The 21,505-nt window shown below is 41.0% G+C and overlaps 1 protein-coding gene across 14 annotated transcripts in view; it reads left to right on the top strand.

Moving 5' to 3' along the window:
• The window catches only part of LOC136825267 (uncharacterized oxidoreductase ZK1290.5-like), a 100,080-nt gene that overhangs the window by 10,333 nt on the left and 68,242 nt on the right, over positions 1-21,505 (top strand). For all 14 annotated transcript variants that reach the window (XR_010849282.1, XR_010849278.1, XR_010849290.1 and 11 more), the window contains exons 3-4: positions 1,051-1,175; positions 18,529-18,652. Coding sequence is in view for 10 of the 14 variants with exons in the window: in XM_067081367.1 (XP_066937468.1) it covers positions 1,051-1,175; positions 18,529-18,652 (249 nt within the window). In the remaining 4 variants the exon portion in view is untranslated. The remainder of the gene's footprint in view (positions 1-1,050; positions 1,176-18,528; positions 18,653-21,505) is intronic.

Below are 21,505 nucleotides of genomic sequence, written 5' to 3' on the forward strand. Positions count from 1 at the left end.
TTTAACCAGATTTTTGGTGCCAGTAAGTGAATTTCGGCATTGATAGGTGGTTTATTGGTGTTGGTAGGCAGTTTATTGTTGTCGGTAAGCGATTTTCGGTCTAGTGAGCTGTTTATTGGCATTGGTAAGTGGTTTATTGGTGCCAGTTGGCGCTTACGGTGTTGTAAACACCATTTCTTACCATAATTATTGTGATGTTGCCTTTTCTTGCCTTGCCTAGTCCACTTCTTTCACCCGGTACTAGGCCTTTTCTGCCAGTAACTCTTGAACCTTCAAGTATATATAATGGGTGTCTCAATCAGATGTGCTTCTCACACCTCTGGGCTTTTATTGAGCAGCACACTATATACCCTCACTGTAACTGTAATTCTTGCCATATTTACTCAACCAGCTTTTCAGATATTTTCACTATTGAGAGACACTCGTACCCATAGATGCTCACTGAAGTCATGTCACAAGGTTAGATCTAAAGGCTCAGATAATATTAAGAAAGCCTCAGTTAGCCACCAGAGGCACTTTGGAACCTGGATCCTTACTGAGCCAGGTGGGACTGAGAGGCTTCTTCTGAGTTGTCTGGATGACTGCATAGATGCACAATAAGGCTAATGTAAAGCAAGGGTATGGATTTGTATTGAAAATAATTTTTTTAATACTGTATTTTACTGACAATGCACTCATTCAAACCCCTCATGCTTCCCTAATCAGTTTGAGTTTGCTGAGGCCACTATGACATGGTAGTATTAAATAGTAAAGGGGCTTTCTCAAATGTAGGATTCTCACCAGTGAGGATGATAGGAACATTTTCATATGATATAACTGCCATTAACAAGTAATGGACCATTTCAGGCAGTACAGCATGAAAAAATAAGAAGTTTGTATTATTGAGGCATATTATATAAAGGTTTGTATTTTTCATTGTGCTTCTTTCCTTTGGTACTGATTCAGCTTGCATACTGTATTACAGGACTAGTTACTTTAATTTTGTACATAATATGCAGATGGTGAGTGCATAATAATTTTTTTGTTTGCTCAAAAAGTTGTTAATTCCAGGAACATCTCATGATGGTGGTTATAATCATGAAGCTGTAGTTTATGCTCTAAAAAGTTGTGATTATCGTCACATTGACACTGCTAAGCGTTACGGCTGTGAGAAGTATATTGCTCAAGCAATTAAGGTGAGATTCATGCCAGTTTGAAATAGAATTTTGTCATCATTTTTAAGGGATATTCTTTGCATGTTTATGTTTTTAAAGTTATAAGGAACAAATTTTGTTTGTCTGGTTTGGGCCTTTTTTTTTCTGTGGTTTGTGTGCCATGATGCTCATCACTGAAGTGGTCACTTTCTGTATAGAATCTCTGTGCAGATGCTGCTTTATTGCTATTAATATCAACTAATGATATGATTAGTGTATGACCAACGTGGTTTACCTGTTAGCTGTTTCATGTACATCACATTACTGTATTTGCTTCCAGTAAGTGTTTCAAATGATACCCCTGATTAGGCAGAATTACAAATGATGCCCCTACTTTGAGATATCCAGAAGTCTATTGAGTTAGAATAACTAGCACTACAAATTATAACTTTCCTTTTTCCCTTTGTTTATTCTAGCATTACAAATTATAACTTTCCTTTTTCCCTTTGTAAAAAAAAGAAAAACAGAATCAGTATCTTCATGGTTGAATGGCCTTAAAATTTCCAAAAATGCAGAATCATAGGAGACAAACAAAATGTGGTTGTGTTTTTTAATGTATAATTTTTAAGGAAAATCAGACAAAAGGAGTTTTTTAATGTTTTTTCCCTCTTCAGTCTAAATGGTAATTCATTGGAATTATACCAGTTCCACTTACTTCTTAAGACAATCTTACCAGTTCCACTTAATTCCTGAGACAATCTGACCAATTCCACTTTATTCCTGAGACAAAGTTGCTGAAAAAACCCCTAAACAAATACATAATAATTTAGTAATATGGTAAATTGGAAATACAAAGGTAAAAAGGTAAACCCATTCTCATGAAACCATTAACCATAAAATACATTATTCTGCATGATGGCTTTAGTCACACCAGCTTGAAATATCTTACAAGGAGAAAAGATCCACTTTGCCGGTTGTTGCCCAGCATGTGCCTCAGTAGCCCGGAAGGATTGGAAGTTAATTGTACTGCTTCACTTCCCTGGATTATCACTGCTTTTCCTGTTATTCTGATGTAACATTCATTAATTTTGGCTCACAAGCTTTTGTTAATTCCTTTGCTTCACTTTTGATGTATAATGCTTAGTGATGAATGCATTTTTAACCAAGTTAGCATCATTTTGCCTTTCAGTTGATGCCATTCATGCCACCACTATGGTATTTGGTTTTGTCAGTTTATAAGTGTAAGCTCATGATTCATGCAAGTCCTTTGAGTCAGTATTGAAGTTTTGTAGGGTTTGTTCATTTTGCATTGGGTTAACATGGGAGCTGTGTCGAGTAAGTTTTGTTCTTTTAGTATTCTTTACTAAAGATGGTTTGTTTACTTTGTAAATGAACCACAATTACTGCGGTTTGTTTACTGAGTATAGTAAACCGTAATGGTGTATTGTACACATTTTGTAGAATAACTGCTACAGTAAACCCCCTGTATTTTGGGGATGCATAACCCCTGAATAGTTAAAATCCTTTGAATAGTTAACATTCCCCCCTCTAAAAACACTTATAACAGCCTATCTTGAAAGTTCAGGTACCAAATGTATACCTTAAGCTAGCATCCTACATCAAATATACCTTAAAATATTATCCTATTATTGTATTTATCTTTGAAATGATATTTCCAGTATAATTTCAGTCATCTTAAACATTTGACCCTTAAAAGTATATATGTTTGTACTTCTAACCCTTCCAGCCAAACAGAGAGAGAGAGAGAGAGAGAGAGAGAGAGAGAGAGAGAGAGAGAGAGAGAGAGAGAGAGAGAGAGAGAGAGAGAGACTATATCTTTTTATCAACCACTCTCCCTTTCTCTCTGTCTATCCATCCATCCATCCATCCATCCATCTATCTCTTAAATTCTGAGTATCCTTTGGCATGAGAGAGAGAGGAGGGGGGTTGGCTGTTTGTTCTTACACATTATGACAAAGAAAGAGAGAATAACTTTGGAAAGAGAGAGAGAGAGAGAGAGAGAGAGAGAGAGAGAGAGAGAGAGAGAGAGAGAGAGAGAGAGAGAGAGAGAGAAGTTATTCTTACGTTAGATATCAAAAGATGGAAATCATTCTTTATGAAGGAAAAAGAAAGAAAGAGAGAGAGAGAGATTTTTCAGCATCCTTGACCATCTGTGGGCAACATTACCTCCCCTTTGTGGTTGGTGTCAACATGTAAAGTTAATTGACAAGTACTTGCACCCCCTTTGTTCTGAAGAAAAGTTGTAATTATAGCATGGAAAATATGAAGAAAATTAATAACAAAGTAACATCACATTTATCTATACAACTACAGTATACAAAACAAATAAACATATGTTACATATGCATAAAAATCTATCTCAGTGAGAGAGAGAGGAAATGCAAAGAACATAACTTAGATTAGAGAGAGAGAGATTTCAGTATCCTTCGTAGGGTATTTGACCACCAAGTGGCAACATTTATTTGACCACCGAGTGGCAACATCTTCTACCCTTGCAGTCAGTATGTCAAGATATTTGACATAACTGACAGGTTACACCCTCTCACTCCAAAGCTTTCGGAAAAAGAGGAGATGAGAGAAAGAATTTATATTGTGCTAAAATCTTACTAATTCACTATATTTTCTTTAATGAATTGATATTTTGCTGTGTCTAGTACATTATTTACTGCCATCATTGAATGGTTTGGTGGTTGAGTTCGAGGTTTTTCTTCACTTTTCCTGAGGGTTTGGTGAAGTACCCATTATTTTGATAGCTTTTCAGCTTGGCTTATGGTTTTTCTGCAGTGTATTTATGATATCCAATTCCAGTTCATCAAGTACAGTATTAGGGAAGGTTGCAAGACCCGAATGACCAAAGTAACCTACAATAGTCATACGATCTGTGCAAAATATAGAGGACAAGAGTGTTCAGTAGCTCTCACTTGTGATGAATGTGTTGGATGGGATTAGAAGAAATGGAAGGTTCTTAGGTCTCATTTGGATAAGTTAGATGGAGATAGGAAAAGGAAGGTGGCTGTTAGAGCTGAGAGCAGAGCTCAGACTTTAGAGCATGTCACTAACATTCAACTCATTGACTGTAACATTCCTTCTTTTCCTGCCCTTGCTTTATCCCCATCCTTAGTCCTCCTAATAATTCTCCTATCAACTCCTATTCCTGGCTCCCATGCTTCCAATCCCGGTACCGTAGCCAGCCTCAAGAGTAAGTTCGATCGTAAATTCGATTTCGTAATTAATACTGTGTCTGAGTTGGGTGAATTGCTTAAAGTTCTTATGAACGAAGTGCAGAGTATTAAACAAGTGCCAGTGTCAGTGCCAGTGGAGGAGATGGCTGTCTGTCCTGCTGATGCTCCCAGACTAAGGTCACTGTCACACTCCCCTGAACCTGGGAGCATGCATACCGGAAGTCTAAAGGAGGTTAGCAGGGTTTGCCCATGGACAGTCACCCCCTCATCCGACTCAGTGCTTTGTAATTCTGACAGCAGTTGGAAAGGCATCACATTGAGTGCCCACCAGTTATCGTCTGACTCCGATAGTGACTCTAGTGCTGATAAGAGGCGTTTTTGGCGCTTCCCTGGTGAATCCCATCCCTTGAAGAGATGTCATGATAGAGACGCCTCTCCCTTTTCTCCGAAGTGTAGTAGAGACCATTCCGCTAGTTTGCAACTGGGTTGCAGTACGTGGCGCAGTCCCACTCACCCTTCTCCCAAGCGTTCACATGCTGAACTTCATCACTCGGCTCATAAGCACTCTTCTAAGAAACACTCTTCTTCTTCTGGGCGCCCACATGAGCATCCAGAGTGTTTGCCAGACTGTCCTCCAGTCTTCAAGCACCTGTCTCATACTCCGAACTACCTGTCTCGGACTCCAGAGTGCCCGCCTCTCTCCCCCAAGTGCCCTCTTCGAGCCAGCTCGCCTTCCGCAAGCACTTGCTGCCAAGTGTCCACCCGACTTCTACTGAACGCACATTTAAGTCATTGTCTCCCGCTCTCGTGCCTGAAGATCTTTCTTTCGCGCATATGAAGAAGCAGTTGGACGATGTATTTGGCCTTCTGCAGAAGGCTCCCCCTTCACATAGACCTTCTCAAGACCTTACTTTGTCTCCTATTTTTTCAGAGGAGGAAGTAGTACCAGACCCTCCTATGGCTGATGCTTCCCTAGTGAGATATTTTTTGGCAACCTTCCCCTCTCACTTCCAACCAGCTGCTCCAGTGTCACCCGCTTCCATGTTTCTTATGAGAAACCAAGCAGATTCTAGTGTGCGCCTACCTCAGATGGTTCTCTCTTCGTCTGCAAGAAAGGCGCTTAGAGAGATAGGGGATTGGTTGTCCATTAAGAGGGAACAAGGGAAGGCCACTTTCGCCTTTCCTCCTGCTACCTTGACAGCCAGGAGATATCTCTGTTATTCAACTGGAGAAGCTCCATCCTTGGGAGGTGCTGCCTCTTCCCAAGGTGACTTCCCAGGTTTGATAGACTCGGCTTGTCACTCGGCTTTTTCTTCAGCTAAAGTTTTCTTCGCTTCATTGGAGTTTGATCACCTTGTGAAGCACTTGTTTAAAGTACTGGAAGTCTTCAGCTTTCTGGACTGGTCGATAGGAGCTCTCACCAGAAAAATAGAAGATCACGATGTTTTAGCGCCCAACTTGGCTGTGGATTGGCTGGGCATTTTATCCTCTGCGGATAAGGCAGTGAGAGGTGGCTCCTCCAAAGTTGCAGGTCTTTTTGCCACAGGAGTTTTGAAGAAGAGGGAGTTGTGATGCTCCTTCACCATGAGAGGAGTGACCTCTGTTCAGAAGTCTGCGCTTTTATGTTCTTCCTTGGATAAACAGTATTTGTTCCCTCAATCAGCTGTGAAGGAGATTGCCACTGATTTGTAGAAAAAATCATCTCAAGACCTTCTTGCACAGTTTTCGAAGCGCCCCAAAGACCTTTCTGCCTTTTCTGGTAAGTCTGCCTCCCCCCTGCAACAGCATCCCTTTCATGGAGGCAGACAGGGTTTCTCGAGACCCCTCTCCAAGGTGCGTTTCTCTGCTAAGTCCATCAAGAGGACTTCAGCCAAAACCTCTTCCAAAAAGTGACTCCTCTATCCTTCGTGCGCCGGTGGGAGCCAGACTCTCCCTCTTCTGGCAGAGGAGGAGTGCAAGAGGCGCGGAGCCTTGAACGATCAAAGTTCTCAAAGAGGGTTACTCGGTCCCATTCGTAGAGAACTCTCCTCTCGTGAATTCGCCAGTCACATTGATGGCATATTTGGAGGGCTCCAAGAAGTTCATAGCTTTCTCGGAGGAAGTGTCTTCCCTCCTAAGGAAGAAGACCATAGAGGTAGTGGAGGATCAGACTTCAAGAGGATTTTACAACTGCTTGATCGTGGTCCCCAGGGGGATGGAGATCTGTCCTCGGCATAAGTGCTTTGAACTTCTTCGTACAGAAGACGAAGTTCAAAATGGAGGCAAGTCAGTCAGTATATTATCCTCCATCCAGCAAGGATACTGGATGATAACACTCAACATGCAGGACACATATGTTCACATCCCAGTATATCCGGAGTCCAGGAAATACCTGAGATTTGTCTTTGGGGGCAAAGTCTTCCAATTTTGGGCCCCATGCTTTGGTCTCTCCACTGCCCCACAAGTATTCACACGAGTCCTATCACCCCTCACGAGATGGCTTCACCTACTAGTTATCAATATACGTCTATACCTGGACGACTGGCTCCTCTGCTCCAAGTCTCAGGAACAGTGCACAAAGGATCTGCTGACTACCCTTCTTCTTGCGGAGGAACTCGGACTTTTAATAAATCAAGAGAAGTCCCAACTAGCCCCAACTCAGGAGATTCTGTTTGGGGATGAGGATCAACTCTCTGAGTTTTTGGGCTTTTCCTTCCCCAAAGAGGATAGAGTCCTGTCTTCAGTCAGTACAGTTCGCTTCCAGTTTGCTCAGTGAATCGATGGATGAGTCTGCTGGGAACCCTCTCATCCATAGAGCAGTTTGTGAAGCTAGGAAGACTTCATATGAGGCCCCTTCAGTTGTTTCTGTGTGCAAGCTGGAACAGAAGACAGCAACTGGACACAGCAACGTTCCCAGTTACGAACGAGATAAAGGAGGATTTCCGATGGTGGACGTCCAGAGAGACTTTCTGAGGGAAGGTCTTTACAACTTCCGAGCCCCGACCTCTCCTTCTACGCTGACACCTCAGACCAGGGGTGGGGAGCTCTTCTGGACACTGGGAAGCTTCCAGCATTTGGTCTCCGGCTCGAAGGAAGCTGCATATAAACACCAAAGAGTTATCTGCCATTCACCTCGGCCTGAAGCATTTTGTGAAGGCAGCAGCAAACAGAACCATGGTGGTACATTCTGACAACGCCATGGCTCTCTCCTGTATCAAGAATCAGGGCGGAACCCATCCGTTCTCCCTTTGTCAGACAGCGAAGGAGCTGCTAATTTGGGCAGACTAGAATCAGGTCAGACTTATCACCAGATTCATCCATGGAAAGATGAACATCTTGGCAGACGGATTAAGTCAATGGGGTCAGGTAACAGTCTCTGGAGGTTGTTGGGCAGCCCGACATTGGACCTGTTCACCACACCAAAGAATTACCGTCTTCCTCTATTTTGTTCATCAGGCCTGAATCCTCAGGCATGGGTGACAGACGCAATGCTGATAGATTGGTTGAACCTGGAGCTCTGCACCTTTCCCCCATTCAACATGGTGAGGGGGGGGGTGGAGTTCTCAACAAATTGAAGCGTCACAGAACGTATCAATGACCCTGATAGCACCCTTTTGGCTTCTCAAAGAATGGTGCCCGGACCTTCTCAATCTTCTTGTGACTTCCCAAGGTTACTGCCTAAAAGTCCACATCTCAAACAGCCTCATCTTTGGAAGTTCCATCAAGGACTATCCATTCTAAGTCTGACAGTCTTCAGACTATCCGGAGACATGTCAGAGTGAAGGGCTTTTCAAAGTAAGCTGCAGAAGCTATTTCTAGATGTCGACTTAAGTCTACCAGCTGAGTCTACCAGGCCAAGTGGGCTATCTTCCACAGATGGTGCAACAGCAATAACATCTCGTCTGCTAAAACCATTGTAAGCCAAATAGCTGACTTTCCTCTCTTTCTCAAGACTTCCAAAGGACTTTCTCCATCGACTATTGAGGGCTATAGAGCTATGCTGGGATCAATCTTCAAGCATAGCAGAGTAGACTTGACCTCCAATAAAGATCTGATTAAGTCTTTCGAGACTTCTAAACAGGTGAAAGGCAACTCTGTGTCAAGGAACTGGATGTTGTACTTATTTGGTTAACGGGTCCTGCTTTTGAGCCTCTCCGTACCATTTCATTTAAGAATTTAACTAAGAAGACTCTTTTTCTTGTAGCCTTGGCCACTGCCAAAAGAGTAAGCGAGTTGCAGGCTATAGACAAGCGCATCAGTTTCTCGAAGGGAGATGCTGTCTGCACTTTCATACTTGGCTTCCTGGTTAAGAACGAGTCCCCGTCTAATCCCTGGCCATGCTCATTCTCTCTCTATTAAAAACCTCATGGACGTTCTAGGACCAGAGGAGGAGGAAAGGGTCCTTTGCTCAGTGAGGGCACTGAGGTATTATTTAGACAGGACAAAGAGAATCAGAGGTCCTGCCAGTAACCTCTGGTGTTCCGTCAAGAACCCTTCAAAACCGTTGCTTAAGAATGCTCTGTCATTTTTTCTTAGAAGTCTGATCATCGAGGTGCACTTTCAAATAGAAGATGATGTCCTACCTTCCTTTAAGGTGAGAACGCATGATATTAGAGCTGTCACCACTTCATATGCCTTTAGGCATAGTGTCGCTCTCGACTATCCTATTTTAAAGAAATTGAAGCGACGTACGAAACATGTAGTACCTTAGTTCTGTTATCAGTAGCTGGCTCATTATTGGAGGAGAAAGCATAGGAAGCAACCCTTCCTATCCGTAACTCCTTCGCCTTGAAATTTTGGGTGTAAAATTTTTTGGGGGGAGCCTGGGAGTACTTACACCCGGAGTGCCCACCAGTCTGTAGTAGTGGTATGGTGGTTTTTAATCTTTATTGTTGGTGGTGTTGGTAAATATTTTTTATTGGTGTATTGTATTTTGTTACTGTCCCCAGGGCAAGGGTAGTTTTTCTATTTTGCTTTATGGGTGTTTGGAAGTCTCCTTCACTCTAAGGCCCCCCTCAAAAGTAGGGACTTATCATGGCCATTCTGCTAAGTTGCTACAGGTTAAGATGAGCACAGACCAAGGCAGTAATCATCTACTGAGGCTCTCTTACCAGGTAAGGTTACAACAAGCATTTTATCAATGCTAACAGATTTTTATGTTGCAAATTCATCTTCATATCTGATTTTTTTTGGAACAGAATACTGTATGTCCATTTATTCCACCACCTATCAATGGGTAAGTTACATATATGAAAATGGTATTTTCATAATAAAATTAAGTTTCATATATACTTACCAAGTAATTACAAGATCAGAAGCCCTCCCTCCTCCCCTGTGATGGACATTAAGCACAGAAGTAGTGACGATCTCTGTTATGCTGTACCTATTGTTCCCTGATAGAGGGTGGGGTAGTTACCTACACTATAAACAAACGAATCACTTCAGCAAACTTCAAATTTTTAACTGCTGCTCAAGTGGAAAGTGTAGCTATGTAATTACTTGGTAAGCACAGTATACAGTACAGTATATGAAACTAATTTTATTATGAAAATACCATTTTATTCGATCGTAGTCATGCCTCAATATACTCATGTGGTTAAGAATAAGGCATATAAATATAGCTCATTTATGTCATCGTTAGACAAGGCCTTGCATTTGCATTACCCCTTCTGTAGAGGTTAACAGTGTTAACTTTAGCAGGCCTGTCCAGTGTGTATTGGCTGCACTGTGGCTCATTAGTTCCTTTGTGTTTAGGGGTGAGTGTATGAATACTGTAATCATTCATCCAGTGCTGTATACAGCAGGTTACTGTTGTTTACTTCTTACTCCACTTTATCTTGTCACACCACAGTGGTGACAGCCAAATCCTGACCTTGTCTGAGAGTGCCTCCACAATGCAACTGTTTCCTGTTATAGTGCAGCAGATTGCTGTAAAAATCGTTCAGATAGTGAAACAAGCATGAAATTTGGCACAAACATTCCTAAGACTACGCTCTCTTAGAAAAGGGCGCTGGCCACCTGAAAATCCAAGATGGCGGCTATTTTTCAAAATGGCCGCCATCTATGTTGAGATTCACTGGTTTGGGAGCATCTATTGATGGAATATGCCAGTTTTTTTTTTTTTTTTAAACCTCGACTTTTAGGTTATAAAATGTTCCATACCACATATTTTATTGAAAACCCTTACTAAATGAATTGTAACCAAGATGGCGTACAAAATGGTTGCCATAAAAAGTTTTTTTCTATCCACAGCGCTTAGCAGACATAGAGACCAACTGTTTTTATTTAATGGTATATTCATGTGATCAGACAGTTTAACTAATATGCTATTTTCAACTGAAATAGTAATGGTATGGTCACATACAACATTGTGTCTAAGACTGTAACCATAAAAAGAAAAGAAGAGAAATACGGACTAAACGCAACCAATCTATGTATAGGTCTCTCAACCTACACCTTTGAAAAATTCGAGGATAAGAAGGTAGGCATAGCATGACACGTTGGATGCTCAAGCTAGATTATCTACTGAAGAGAGGGCAATATTTATCTAGACTTCACATTTGCAAGTGCACAGAGCTGTGCAGGGAAGACCCAGCTTGTAGCACTTGCACCTTTCCCCCGACAGCCTGCTTTGCATCCACATTTGGCAAGCTGTTGGCAACTCTTGGCTAAGGGCGAGTTGGTTGTCCAGAGGACTTGCCATGCTTCACCAGACTTTGCCATCCCCACTCAGCAGGGTTCTCTGGCTGTGGCTGACACTGGGTGGCCTGCCCCCACACACAACCAGCCTGGTACGCCAGCACGCTTGGTGTGTTGGAGGAGAGCTCCTGGTTGGTGGAATGGCCTCATATGCCCTTTGTTTTCTGGCAAACATATCAAGTCTAGCCTCATCCACAGTGCCAGCAGTGCTGGATCTTTCATACATAAGTATGACAAACCTCTCCAGGACCTTCAGGTCACTCTCTTCCACTCTGAGAGGGTAGTGACTCAGTTTGGAGAACACAGTGGGAGGCCTCTGGAAAGATGTTCCATGTCTGCCAGGCGGTCTTCTTGCCCTTGCTCCGAAGGCTGACACTGTATCACAGCCTGTGAACGATGGAAGAAGAGCATGCCATTCACCTTCTCCTGGCCCAGAGAGTTGCACAGGTCATGCACAGCAATCCAGCGCAGGCTCTGGCCTTGGCCAAATGCCACCCATAGCTTCTCTAGCCCTAGATTGTGGAGAGTGGAAAGCACTGACTGCAACGACAAGAACATCTGTGTCATTTGCTTTAACCGTGATGGTCTTGGCTCCATGTTCTGTGGCATATTTGGCATGGAGAAAGATGCGGTGTCAGCTTCCTCATGAGAGCACTTTTCCAGTCCCTGAAGACTAGCCTCATGAGTGCTGAGGACAGCAGACCCTTTCGTGGCAATGACAACATTTGTGGCAGACATCTGGGCAACTTTGTCTGCCAGGAACTGGAACAACTCTGTCTTGTTGGCATCGTGTCTTAGGAAATTGCGCCAGTTGGATGGAATTGTGTTCTTGTCTGTCACCTTGCGCCTTCCTCCTGACCACGTTGGAGCCTGGTCTCAGCTTTGAGGCTGGATGTATTGTATACATCAAATACAAGATGTGATGATGTACTTGCTGCTATAGGATTGTATCACAGGCAAGAAGTCGCAAAGTGCATAGCCCTCAAAGGTCTTTCCTTTCTTTGGTGGCAAGGCATGGACCAAAGCTGATCCATCTACAATGAGGACATCAGTCTTTGTTCTTTGTCTTCTAGTGTAACATGACTCTCCAGGACCGAGGTCAGCTGAGACTTCTGACATGTGTACAGCCTACCACCCTCACTAAGGGAAGCTGGGAATGTTTGATTCTCGTGCTGGAAGAATTCCTGCAGATCACATTCACGGCTCTGACAGGATATAAATAGCTTTGAGAAAAGCTGGCAATCCTCCTTCAGAAGTTTCTGCTTTGACTGTTCTACAGGAGCAGCTTCTTGCCTGAAGAAGTCAGTTCTGTTCTTCTTTATCGGCTCATAGAAGGAGACTGCATTGTTTGCCAAAGAGTCTGAAAACTCTGAAATTTAGTGCGGCCTCTGTCAAGGTGTGTCTGTAGAAGTTCTGCTGAGCTGGGGTGGGCAATGCCTTTGTTGTCAATGGAATACAGATCCTGGCTCTCTTCCTGAAAAGGACTTCCCAAGTGTTGCAAAGCCAATGACAGCTTGCTGACTCTCTCCAAGAATGTCTTCTGCGCATGAGGTGTTTGTTCATGGTGTGTTGTCTGCTCATTAGACTCCTTACTTTGAACCTCTGTTTCGTATGCAGACACCAAGCGGATGATCTCTGGGCCAGCCACCATCCATCTTCTGAGTGCTGACGGATCTTCAGTCAGCCCAATGGCTCCGCCATCAGCCTTTATAAAGGCATTGGTCTGCTCATGAGCTTGGTCAAGAGCCATTGCTGAGAACTGGCGACTGGTCTTGTGCACAACAAAGTTGCCAGCCTTGAACTCCTTGTGCAACTCTGGGTGTGAACTCTCTAGGGTAAGCATGTCCCTGAGGTGAATAGGCAGCCAACGAGCATAGTTTGTATTATTGTTGGAAAAGAAGTAGGGTATCAGCACACATTCCTGTATGGGATTCAACTAGGTTCGGTCTCCCTACACCTAGCCCGATCATTCATCCAGTGCCATTTAAGTCCCGTGTGATCTGTACACCATCCGGGTAAGTACATGAACCATCATGTACAGCCCCCATACCCTTGGCTCGGCTCTCCCGCGCTGGCACATCCTGTCTATTCAGGTGCGGCTATCTAACTATAGCTGGTCTGGGGCTGTTAGAAAGCATTTGGGACACTAAACTAAACTATACTACAACTACTAGTCTAAGACTACAGGATTAGTAAAGCTGGATTAGCTGGCACTGAACCCCATGCTGAGTTACATAGCAGTGATGTCACCAGTGTGCCCTGGTTGTGTGCAGACATACACTCTTTTACATTTATTAATTTTCCTTCAAAATTGATGAGTTATTCGAAAGAGATGGCCTCATTAGGATCTAAAACCACAGAAACCAAGATCCATGCTTAAAACGATAATTGTTGAACGGGCATTATTTCTCATTATAATTATTGTTTCTACCTTTTCTTGGCAGCCATATAGCCCCCATATTTAAAGGTAAACTGTACTGGGAAGCTACAGAAACATAATATTCACAAGAAATAGTATGGAAGAGCTTTACCATATTGCTAGAAGCAAATACATGCCATTCTAGTGAAAAATTAGCCAAAATCTGTCGATACTGGCCGCCATCTTGAATTTGGCCGCCATATTAAATTTTTGCGTGCCAGCGCCCTTTTCTGATAGAGGGAACTTTAAAGAGCACTTGTGCAAAATTTCATGCTTGTTTCACTATCTGAACGATTCTTATGAAATATGCAATTATCTGCTGCACTATTAAGAGCACTCAACTTGAGAGATGTCATTCATCTCCAGTCTTGCCCCTGTAACATTTTACCTGACAAAACTTTGCCTCTATGGATGTCTTCCTGTCTGGATGATCTCATTATACCTGGAAGGGAACTTTCAGTCTCCTTATTGTCTGCTCTTTCCATCTCCACTTTTGTTCTTTGCACTCATCTCCTGCCTTTTGGAATTCTGCAAACTATCTCCTGCCTTTTGGAATTCTGCAAACTTTTTGTTGGAAATCATTTGATAGGATGCCTCTTTCCTGACCCCTCTTAAGAAGAGGGTTAACTCTTTGTTCCAGGACCAGTATTTACATTGTACAGTTGTGTATTCATCCTTGGATAAGTTTACAATAGCCTTGTGATCTGCTTCAGCAACACTGCACAGTGTCTCACTACCCATGTCTGTACCTCCTGTTACATCTCCCTTGATTTCTATTGATTGCTTGCCACCCTTGCCTTGTCTGGTCTGTCTCACTCTTGAACACGACAGCTACACAAGCCTCTGCTCATGTGTGTGTGTGTTTCCACCTCGGCTGTCCCCATGTACTTGATTGCTCCTGTGCACTTGGCTGCCCTATGTGCTCAGCAGCCCCTTGCATTCTAGTCTTGTTGTACCCTACAACTGCTGTTTATCCATCTTCTGTGTACTTGTCAGCTGAGGTTTATTCTGTGGGAAATTTGTACTCAATGACTTCATGGCATTCTATGTGCTCTAGTGTTCTTTGCTATGTACTGCACTACAAAGTGTATGTCTCTCCGTACTCATCTGCTGAGGTGTACTTTGCAGCTTCTCTCTCTCTCTGTGGTTTCTTTGACCCTGTTAACACAGGAACCTGCCTCTTTATCTTCAATTGTAGTGCCTCATTTGCAAGATATTCCAATGCAAAGTGGGCCTTGTCCCTGCTGTCCATTAAGGCATTCCCTGCCCAAGAGTATCCTGAAACCTTGGCAGAAAGCTTATCTTCCCTAATTCATTTGGTTCTAATCCCCCTCCATCTTATGCTTGCAAGTGCCTTTATCACCCAGGTAGAGCAAGGGCCAGTGTCTCCACCCTCTAATCCATTCCAGTAGCTGAGCTGTTTCCCAAGTCCAGCTAGTCCTTTGCATACTCACATCTTTCTACAGGACTTTATAATCCCAACACTAGTTCTTGTCCACTTGCGGACTCTTATCTCATCGTAGCTGGTTTATGCATTTACCCAAGGAATATTAAAAAGTTTTCTTGTTTTGCTATTAAGGGTTATCACTCCATTTTTTCTTATTCTCATTTCTCAGCCCCTATTCATATGGAACAAGCTACAGGGATCATTGAATTGAAATTCAACTTGCAAAGAATATGGTGTTCATTTGAAAGAAGTTAGAGAAGATAATAGGAAATACACAAACAAGAGATCAGTTATTAGGAAATAAAAAAGATAAATGAATAAATAGATAAATATATGAAAATACAAATGAATTAGCAAAGTACTAGTTGAATTATTTTAGGGTAGTGTACAATGCATCTTTGCTTGAAATTTTGTAGTTCTAATTGCACAAAATCCTCAGGGAGACTTCCACAGTCTGTGAGGATTAAAAGACCTCTGGAATTGAGAAGATAACAAAGGGGCATTTTCACACCATATTGGTGCTGCTTTTCAGCAAATCTGGTTGCTCTCTTCAGGAAAAGGGCGATCGGGGATCAATTGTGATAGTAAAAATTCTCTGTTGAAATACAACTTATGAAAAATTGACAAACAAGAGACTGTCCATTGATGGTCCATGTCATAACTGCTAGTGTTAGGAAACAGAAACTACTACCACAAACCATTCTATCTAAAAGGGATAATTCTCTGTTAGAAGCAGACTTCCACACCAGAAAACAGTGTTCTAATAAAGGAAGGACAACAGACCTAAAACAGGTGTGCTTATTTCATCGTTGTTATAAATACTGTATATATAAGACCTTATGTCTTCTTCCAGTGAGGCTGAGAATTAAGATATAAGAATGTTTTGGACATGGTTCTTCATTTTGCCCCAATCAATCCCACAAGCCACTATTAAACCTGTAAGTTGGGACTTGACATTTGTGGTACACAACCTCACTAGATCACTTCAGAAGCCCCTATCTGCTGCGTCATTGCTTGATATGACCCTCAAGTTAGTTCTTGGTTACCCTCACCTCCACCAAGCTTGTTAGTGAACTTGATGGCCTATGGGATGAAGTCCTCATTCCAGCTGTTGGTCTTCAATGAGCCTATCCTTTTCCCTGGATTTTGTAGCCAGAACAATCTTCTAGTAAATGTGGCTCATTCTTGGATGTCTTTACTTTGTTTTTATTTGCCTCCCTTTTATGCTGAAGATAGCCTTCTCTGTGGAGTGAAAGCCATCAGGATGTTCATGTAAAGAACTGAATCTCTCTGCCCTTCTTCTTGTCTCTTTCTTTACAAGAATCACCAGAATCTTTATGTTTCTAAGAAATCAGCTCCCTACAGAGTTTGGCAGGTTATTTCCCTGGCTTATTGGGAGATTTCACAAGATGAGATCTCATAACTCAAGGTACATGAAGTTTTGGCTCACTGCTCTTCATTGGTCCTCAAGTATAACTTTTACGTATTCCATGTATGTTATGCTCAAATCACTGGACGTGTACTTATTGGGACTGATAGTTGTGGTGGACCATGTTTTACTGATGGGGAGGGTGTCATCTCCATCATGACCTCATTTCTCATGGTTCTGGCACACCTGAAGGATCCACCCTCTGGCTTTATGTGCTTAGTAAGTGTACCGCTTCAGGGTTCTGTAATACAAATCCGTTACTGCAATTATGAAAGCACCTGTCATTTTCTTCCATGGTTCTTGTGCACCATCCTTTCGCCTAAACTGCATTTAGACTATTTCATGTTTTTACAGCATTCAGCCTAACATGATTTTCTGACAACCCGTTAATCATGAACTTCCCCATTCTCTTCAAGTTGGATGTTGATGTGAAAGAACGATACCTTCCATCTTTTCTGGCCATGTGTAGTGGGTCTTTTCACTTTGAAAAATCTTTCATATTGGTGTGGCTGGAGCGGTTCACATGGAGTAAAGCTTGTTTTGGATTAATGAGTTTGTATAAAAATGTATTTTGTTATAAAAATATTGTTTTTCATATCAGTCCCATTATACAGATTATTACCACTCAGGTGAAAAAAAGGTCAAAAATACATAAAAACAGCAACAGTAATGACAGTAATATTAAAATTGGAAAATAAAGTATGTGTAGTATGAACATTACAGTGATAATGGTAAGAGTAAGAGTAATAAAAATGCCCCTCAAAAATCGTACAACAGAACTCTATACCTTATATAAAATAATATTGTCATACCCAGTCCCACTATATTGGTATACTGTGCTTTACATAAAATAATATTGTCATACCCAGTCCCATTATATTGGTTCTCATTCCCATTGCCACTCAGTTGTCAAAAACAAGGTCTATAAATACTGTACACACAAACATCAGCAGTATGATATTGAAATAAGACAGTGTAACAGTGATAAGGCTAAGAATAAGAAATTCCCATTTCCAGTTGATGACCTAGATGAAAAATGCCCAACAGCAAAATGTGTAGAAATAGTGAAGTAATGGAAATAGAACCATACACCTTACACAAAATGTAGGTAATATTATAATACACAATTCTATTGGTACGTATTATTTTCCACAAAACTTGACAAAAATACACAAAAACATAAAGAATAATCATAATGGAATGACTTATAGGTCAACACAGTACAGGCAGTCCCCAGTTATCAGTGGGGGTTTCATTCTGACAGTGTGACAATAAGTGAAAATCACCGATAACCGAAAATCGTAGATTTTTGGTGCTGTTTTGGCAATTTTTTGATTATCAGCCCCTCTGTTGGGTATGTATCAGCAGCAGTACATAATAATTGGTGCCGATAAGTGGAAATTGGCGAATATTTGCACCAAAAATCGCCAGTTTTTGTCTCTAGACAAGTGCTGAAAAACCGGATCGCCGATAACGAGCCCGCTGATAACTGGGACAAAAAATAAGATTAAGAGTAAGATTAAAAATAAAAAAATTAATACAATATTGAAAAATAAGAAATTTGTTTAGTGCAGGTGTTTCAAGGGGAAAAGAGCTGGATTGGATGAATGACAACTATACTGTTTTAGTTGATCTTGGGATCTCCAAAATATCCCATTTTTTATATTTTTGTGACTATCATACCTTCTTCCATTTGGAATTCACTTGTTCATTGTATAGATTTTATTCTTTCATTTGGAAACTTAATTTGCTGTGAGGTTAAAAAAATTTGTGGCCAAAACATTGAAGCCCAAGGTCGCATAACTTTTCGATGGTTACTGTATAGCAACAATAGATGGACTAATGATAGGAAGTGAACCAACATATACTCATGTGACTGTAATGAAATCTAATTGGCAGCACCCTTCCTTTACAAAGTAGCCAAGGTTGATGTTTCATTCTTGAGACCATCTACATGTGTTATTGCTTTCTGAGTAGCCACTAGTTGGCAGTTCATGAGTTTCTAATGACACAACTCACTCACTAGAAATTATGCTCAAAATACCACAACATGTTATCCCAAGCAGTTTCCCATACTTAAATAGAATAACTAAGAAAGTGATTGAGCTGACTGAAGTGTCCCTCTTGAAGCATAACTTCAAATGATGATGTGTTATTTAGGGAACTAATTTTTTTTATTTTCCTGAAAAAAATGTCTGATCTTATTCATTGTTCCTTAGGCATCTGGGGTTCCAAGAGAAGAGGTGTTTCTGACAACAAAATGCTGGCCAACAGATTATGGGACCAACACCACTCGAGAAGCATTCAATGGTTCATGCCAAAGACTGGAAGTAAACTATTTAGGTTAGACTTTTTCTGACTCTAAAATATTTTGTCATTAATGGTTCAAAAGTTCATATACCTGTGTTGGAGGAGTATTAGTCTTTCAAAATAACTTCAAATTTTGTTTTGGTACTGATGTATCAGTAAGTAATTTCTTTCTGTTATGTAAGGCATATTATTAATACCTCCAACAGGTTAAGAGAACCTCTGGTCCATTGATACTTACTGTGACACCAACTTGCTAATTTGCAAATGTTGAAAATTTTATAAGTTTCGTGAAATAATGCAGTTAGAGTCCCAAAACACTGTATTTTTGCTCATTGCATCAGTCAGTCACATAAGGATTGGTACTGTGCTCATCATCTGCTTGAATAATGTCAGTACCAGTGAGTGACCCAAATTCATTGTGTGTCATTGTTGGTACAGTATAATTCTTTGTTTAAAAAAAAAAAAAAACCTGTGGACTGACTGACCCTGCATAAAATGATCAGATGAGAAGTTTGTAAGCTAAGGAGATTGGGGTGAATGGTACCATTCAGAGACTGACTGATGTAATGTGTCAAAAGCAGACCAGTTTGGGACACAGTTTCACTTTTGGCCCTTTCAAGTTAGCTTCTTTAGGGTAATCACTTGTACTATAGCGTAAAATAGTAAGTAACTGGAGGGAAGAGTTAAATTGAACTGAATATGCAACTTAAAAAAAAGATCATGAAAAAATCTGATTTATTGGGAGTTGCTATGGCATCAGTAACACTTCAATATGATAGGAAGAAAAATTGCACACATCTCTGTGATGTGATGCTTAGATGTAAGTTAATGGTGTAAAGTACAGAGTAATTAGATAAAGTTTCTTTGATAGCAGATTTTGTAATGGAACAAAAATGCTATTCTTTTAGATGTGTAATGAATCCCCTTAATGATCAGGGACAATTATATGACTACGAATTTCATCTTTTGGCTGCTACAAAATCGGACACTGCCTTGACTAGACACAGCTGAGGAAAATGTAGTTACAAAGTGGGTTAAATAGCTAGGGCTTACATCCAGCAAGAGGGTTATTTTTGTAATTGAGAAAAATATTTTCTTGCAAATATGAGATATGAAGAATTTCTTTAAGTGGTTGCACCTTGCTTATTCTCTAGTCAGTACTCAAGAACTCAAGAGTGGAGTCTTTACCCAGAGGATTATATAGGAAGAATGCAGTTACATAGGTTTACTCATGAATACAGATATTACCTCATAAAAAGGTTGTCTTTGGGTGTTTCATGTGATGAAGATGGGAAAAGGCCATGAATTCTTTGAATAGCAGAAAAAGGTTATGCCACCAGCTTTAACGAAAGAACCATTTCACGAGAAACTATATACTTATGTTTGCTACCACAGTCACAGAGTAAAAAACTCAAATATATCCATTTGTGTTGACTCATTTAGTAATATGTAAATGTATAGATATTATTCCGTCTGTTCCAGTTTCAAAGTATCTTTTCATAATGCCCACAAGTCTGAGAATGGTGAGATAAATGTAGGTAGCAGATGGTTCTTTTTATAGATAGGCCTTTGTATGCTAATTGACGGAGGAATTAACTAATGATCCTTTGTGAGGTTATAGTCATCTACTTAAGTGGTCCACATTCTTGTAATGTGGATGACCAATAGGAAACAGGTTTTGTTTTTTAGGAGTAATGCCATTTTTAGGTAGAGACTGTTCTTGAATTCTAACATGGTCAGACATGTTCCATCTGTCTGGTTATCAAAGCTGAGGTTATGAGAGTGTTTCTATTATGCAAGACCTATCAAGAGCTATAAGTATTTTTAGTGCAACTCTTTGGAGTCTGTAATGTGATCCCTCCTGATTTTTGGGGCTCTAAACTCAGTACCTGTGCAGTTAGGTGTCTTTGCAAAGACACATTGATGGAGAAAGTCTCCAAGAAATTGACCATGGTTATTTCTTCATTCACTTGTGTAAGATAAGGAAATAGTCTCTCTCCCTCTCTCTCCCCCCTAGGGGCTGAATACCCTCATCAGCAATTCGTTAACATTGAGAGTTGTTGTGTCTTTGTTGTCTGTAAAGAATTCAAAATTTTTTTGTTGAAAGCCCATTACAGTACTTTACATTAACCTTGTACAGTATGTATCCATGCTATATTTCAGACACCACAGAGATGATGAAATCCTTTAATTTCACCCAGTAGTCTATGCAGTTGGCTCTTCCAGCCCCCTGATGGTAAACTTGAGTTACTGCTGGTGTGTTCATTTTGTTAATGCCTATCAAACTACGCTTTGTTTTGTATTTTATCACACTATCAGAATTTTTACTCATTAAAGGTATTTAACCAGATTCTTTATAGGTCCTAAATAAGTGTTGAGAACTTTTATTTCTTTCTGCAATGAGTTTCTCCTCAGTAAGTGTCTACTTTCATCAGTTCCCAGCTATTACAATTGTTAAGACTTCCTTTATATCAGTCATCCTTTTCATTTCGTCGTTTAATTGGTTCTCTTCAGTCTGGTGTAAATATTTGCATTTCTCGGGTGATGGTGGTTGACCCAGACATCTGATTGCAGCAGTAGGTGACTGTGAGTGGAGTGGGTAAACTGGTCCTTGGGCTTGTGCACAAGCAGTTCCTTGTGCATGAGCCTGTTAGTGTCCAGTCACTTGCCCAGTCTCTCAGGTGAGGAGGAGTGACCCTGACTCTTCTTGATTTCATACCTCTCCAGAGGGGCAAGCATAAGAGTCTGCTCTTACCTAGTCTTTTGACTGTTCTGATTCCTCAGTCTTCTCAGTACATCCTGGGATGTACTCATTACTGGTCCTTGAGCTTCCATGAGCATGCCCATGCTTCATTATATTGTACTGTCCATGACCATGCTAAGTCT

Source organism: Macrobrachium rosenbergii, chromosome 3, assembly GCF_040412425.1.
Source record: "Macrobrachium rosenbergii isolate ZJJX-2024 chromosome 3, ASM4041242v1, whole genome shotgun sequence".
Taxonomy (NCBI): domain Eukaryota; kingdom Metazoa; phylum Arthropoda; class Malacostraca; order Decapoda; family Palaemonidae; genus Macrobrachium; species Macrobrachium rosenbergii.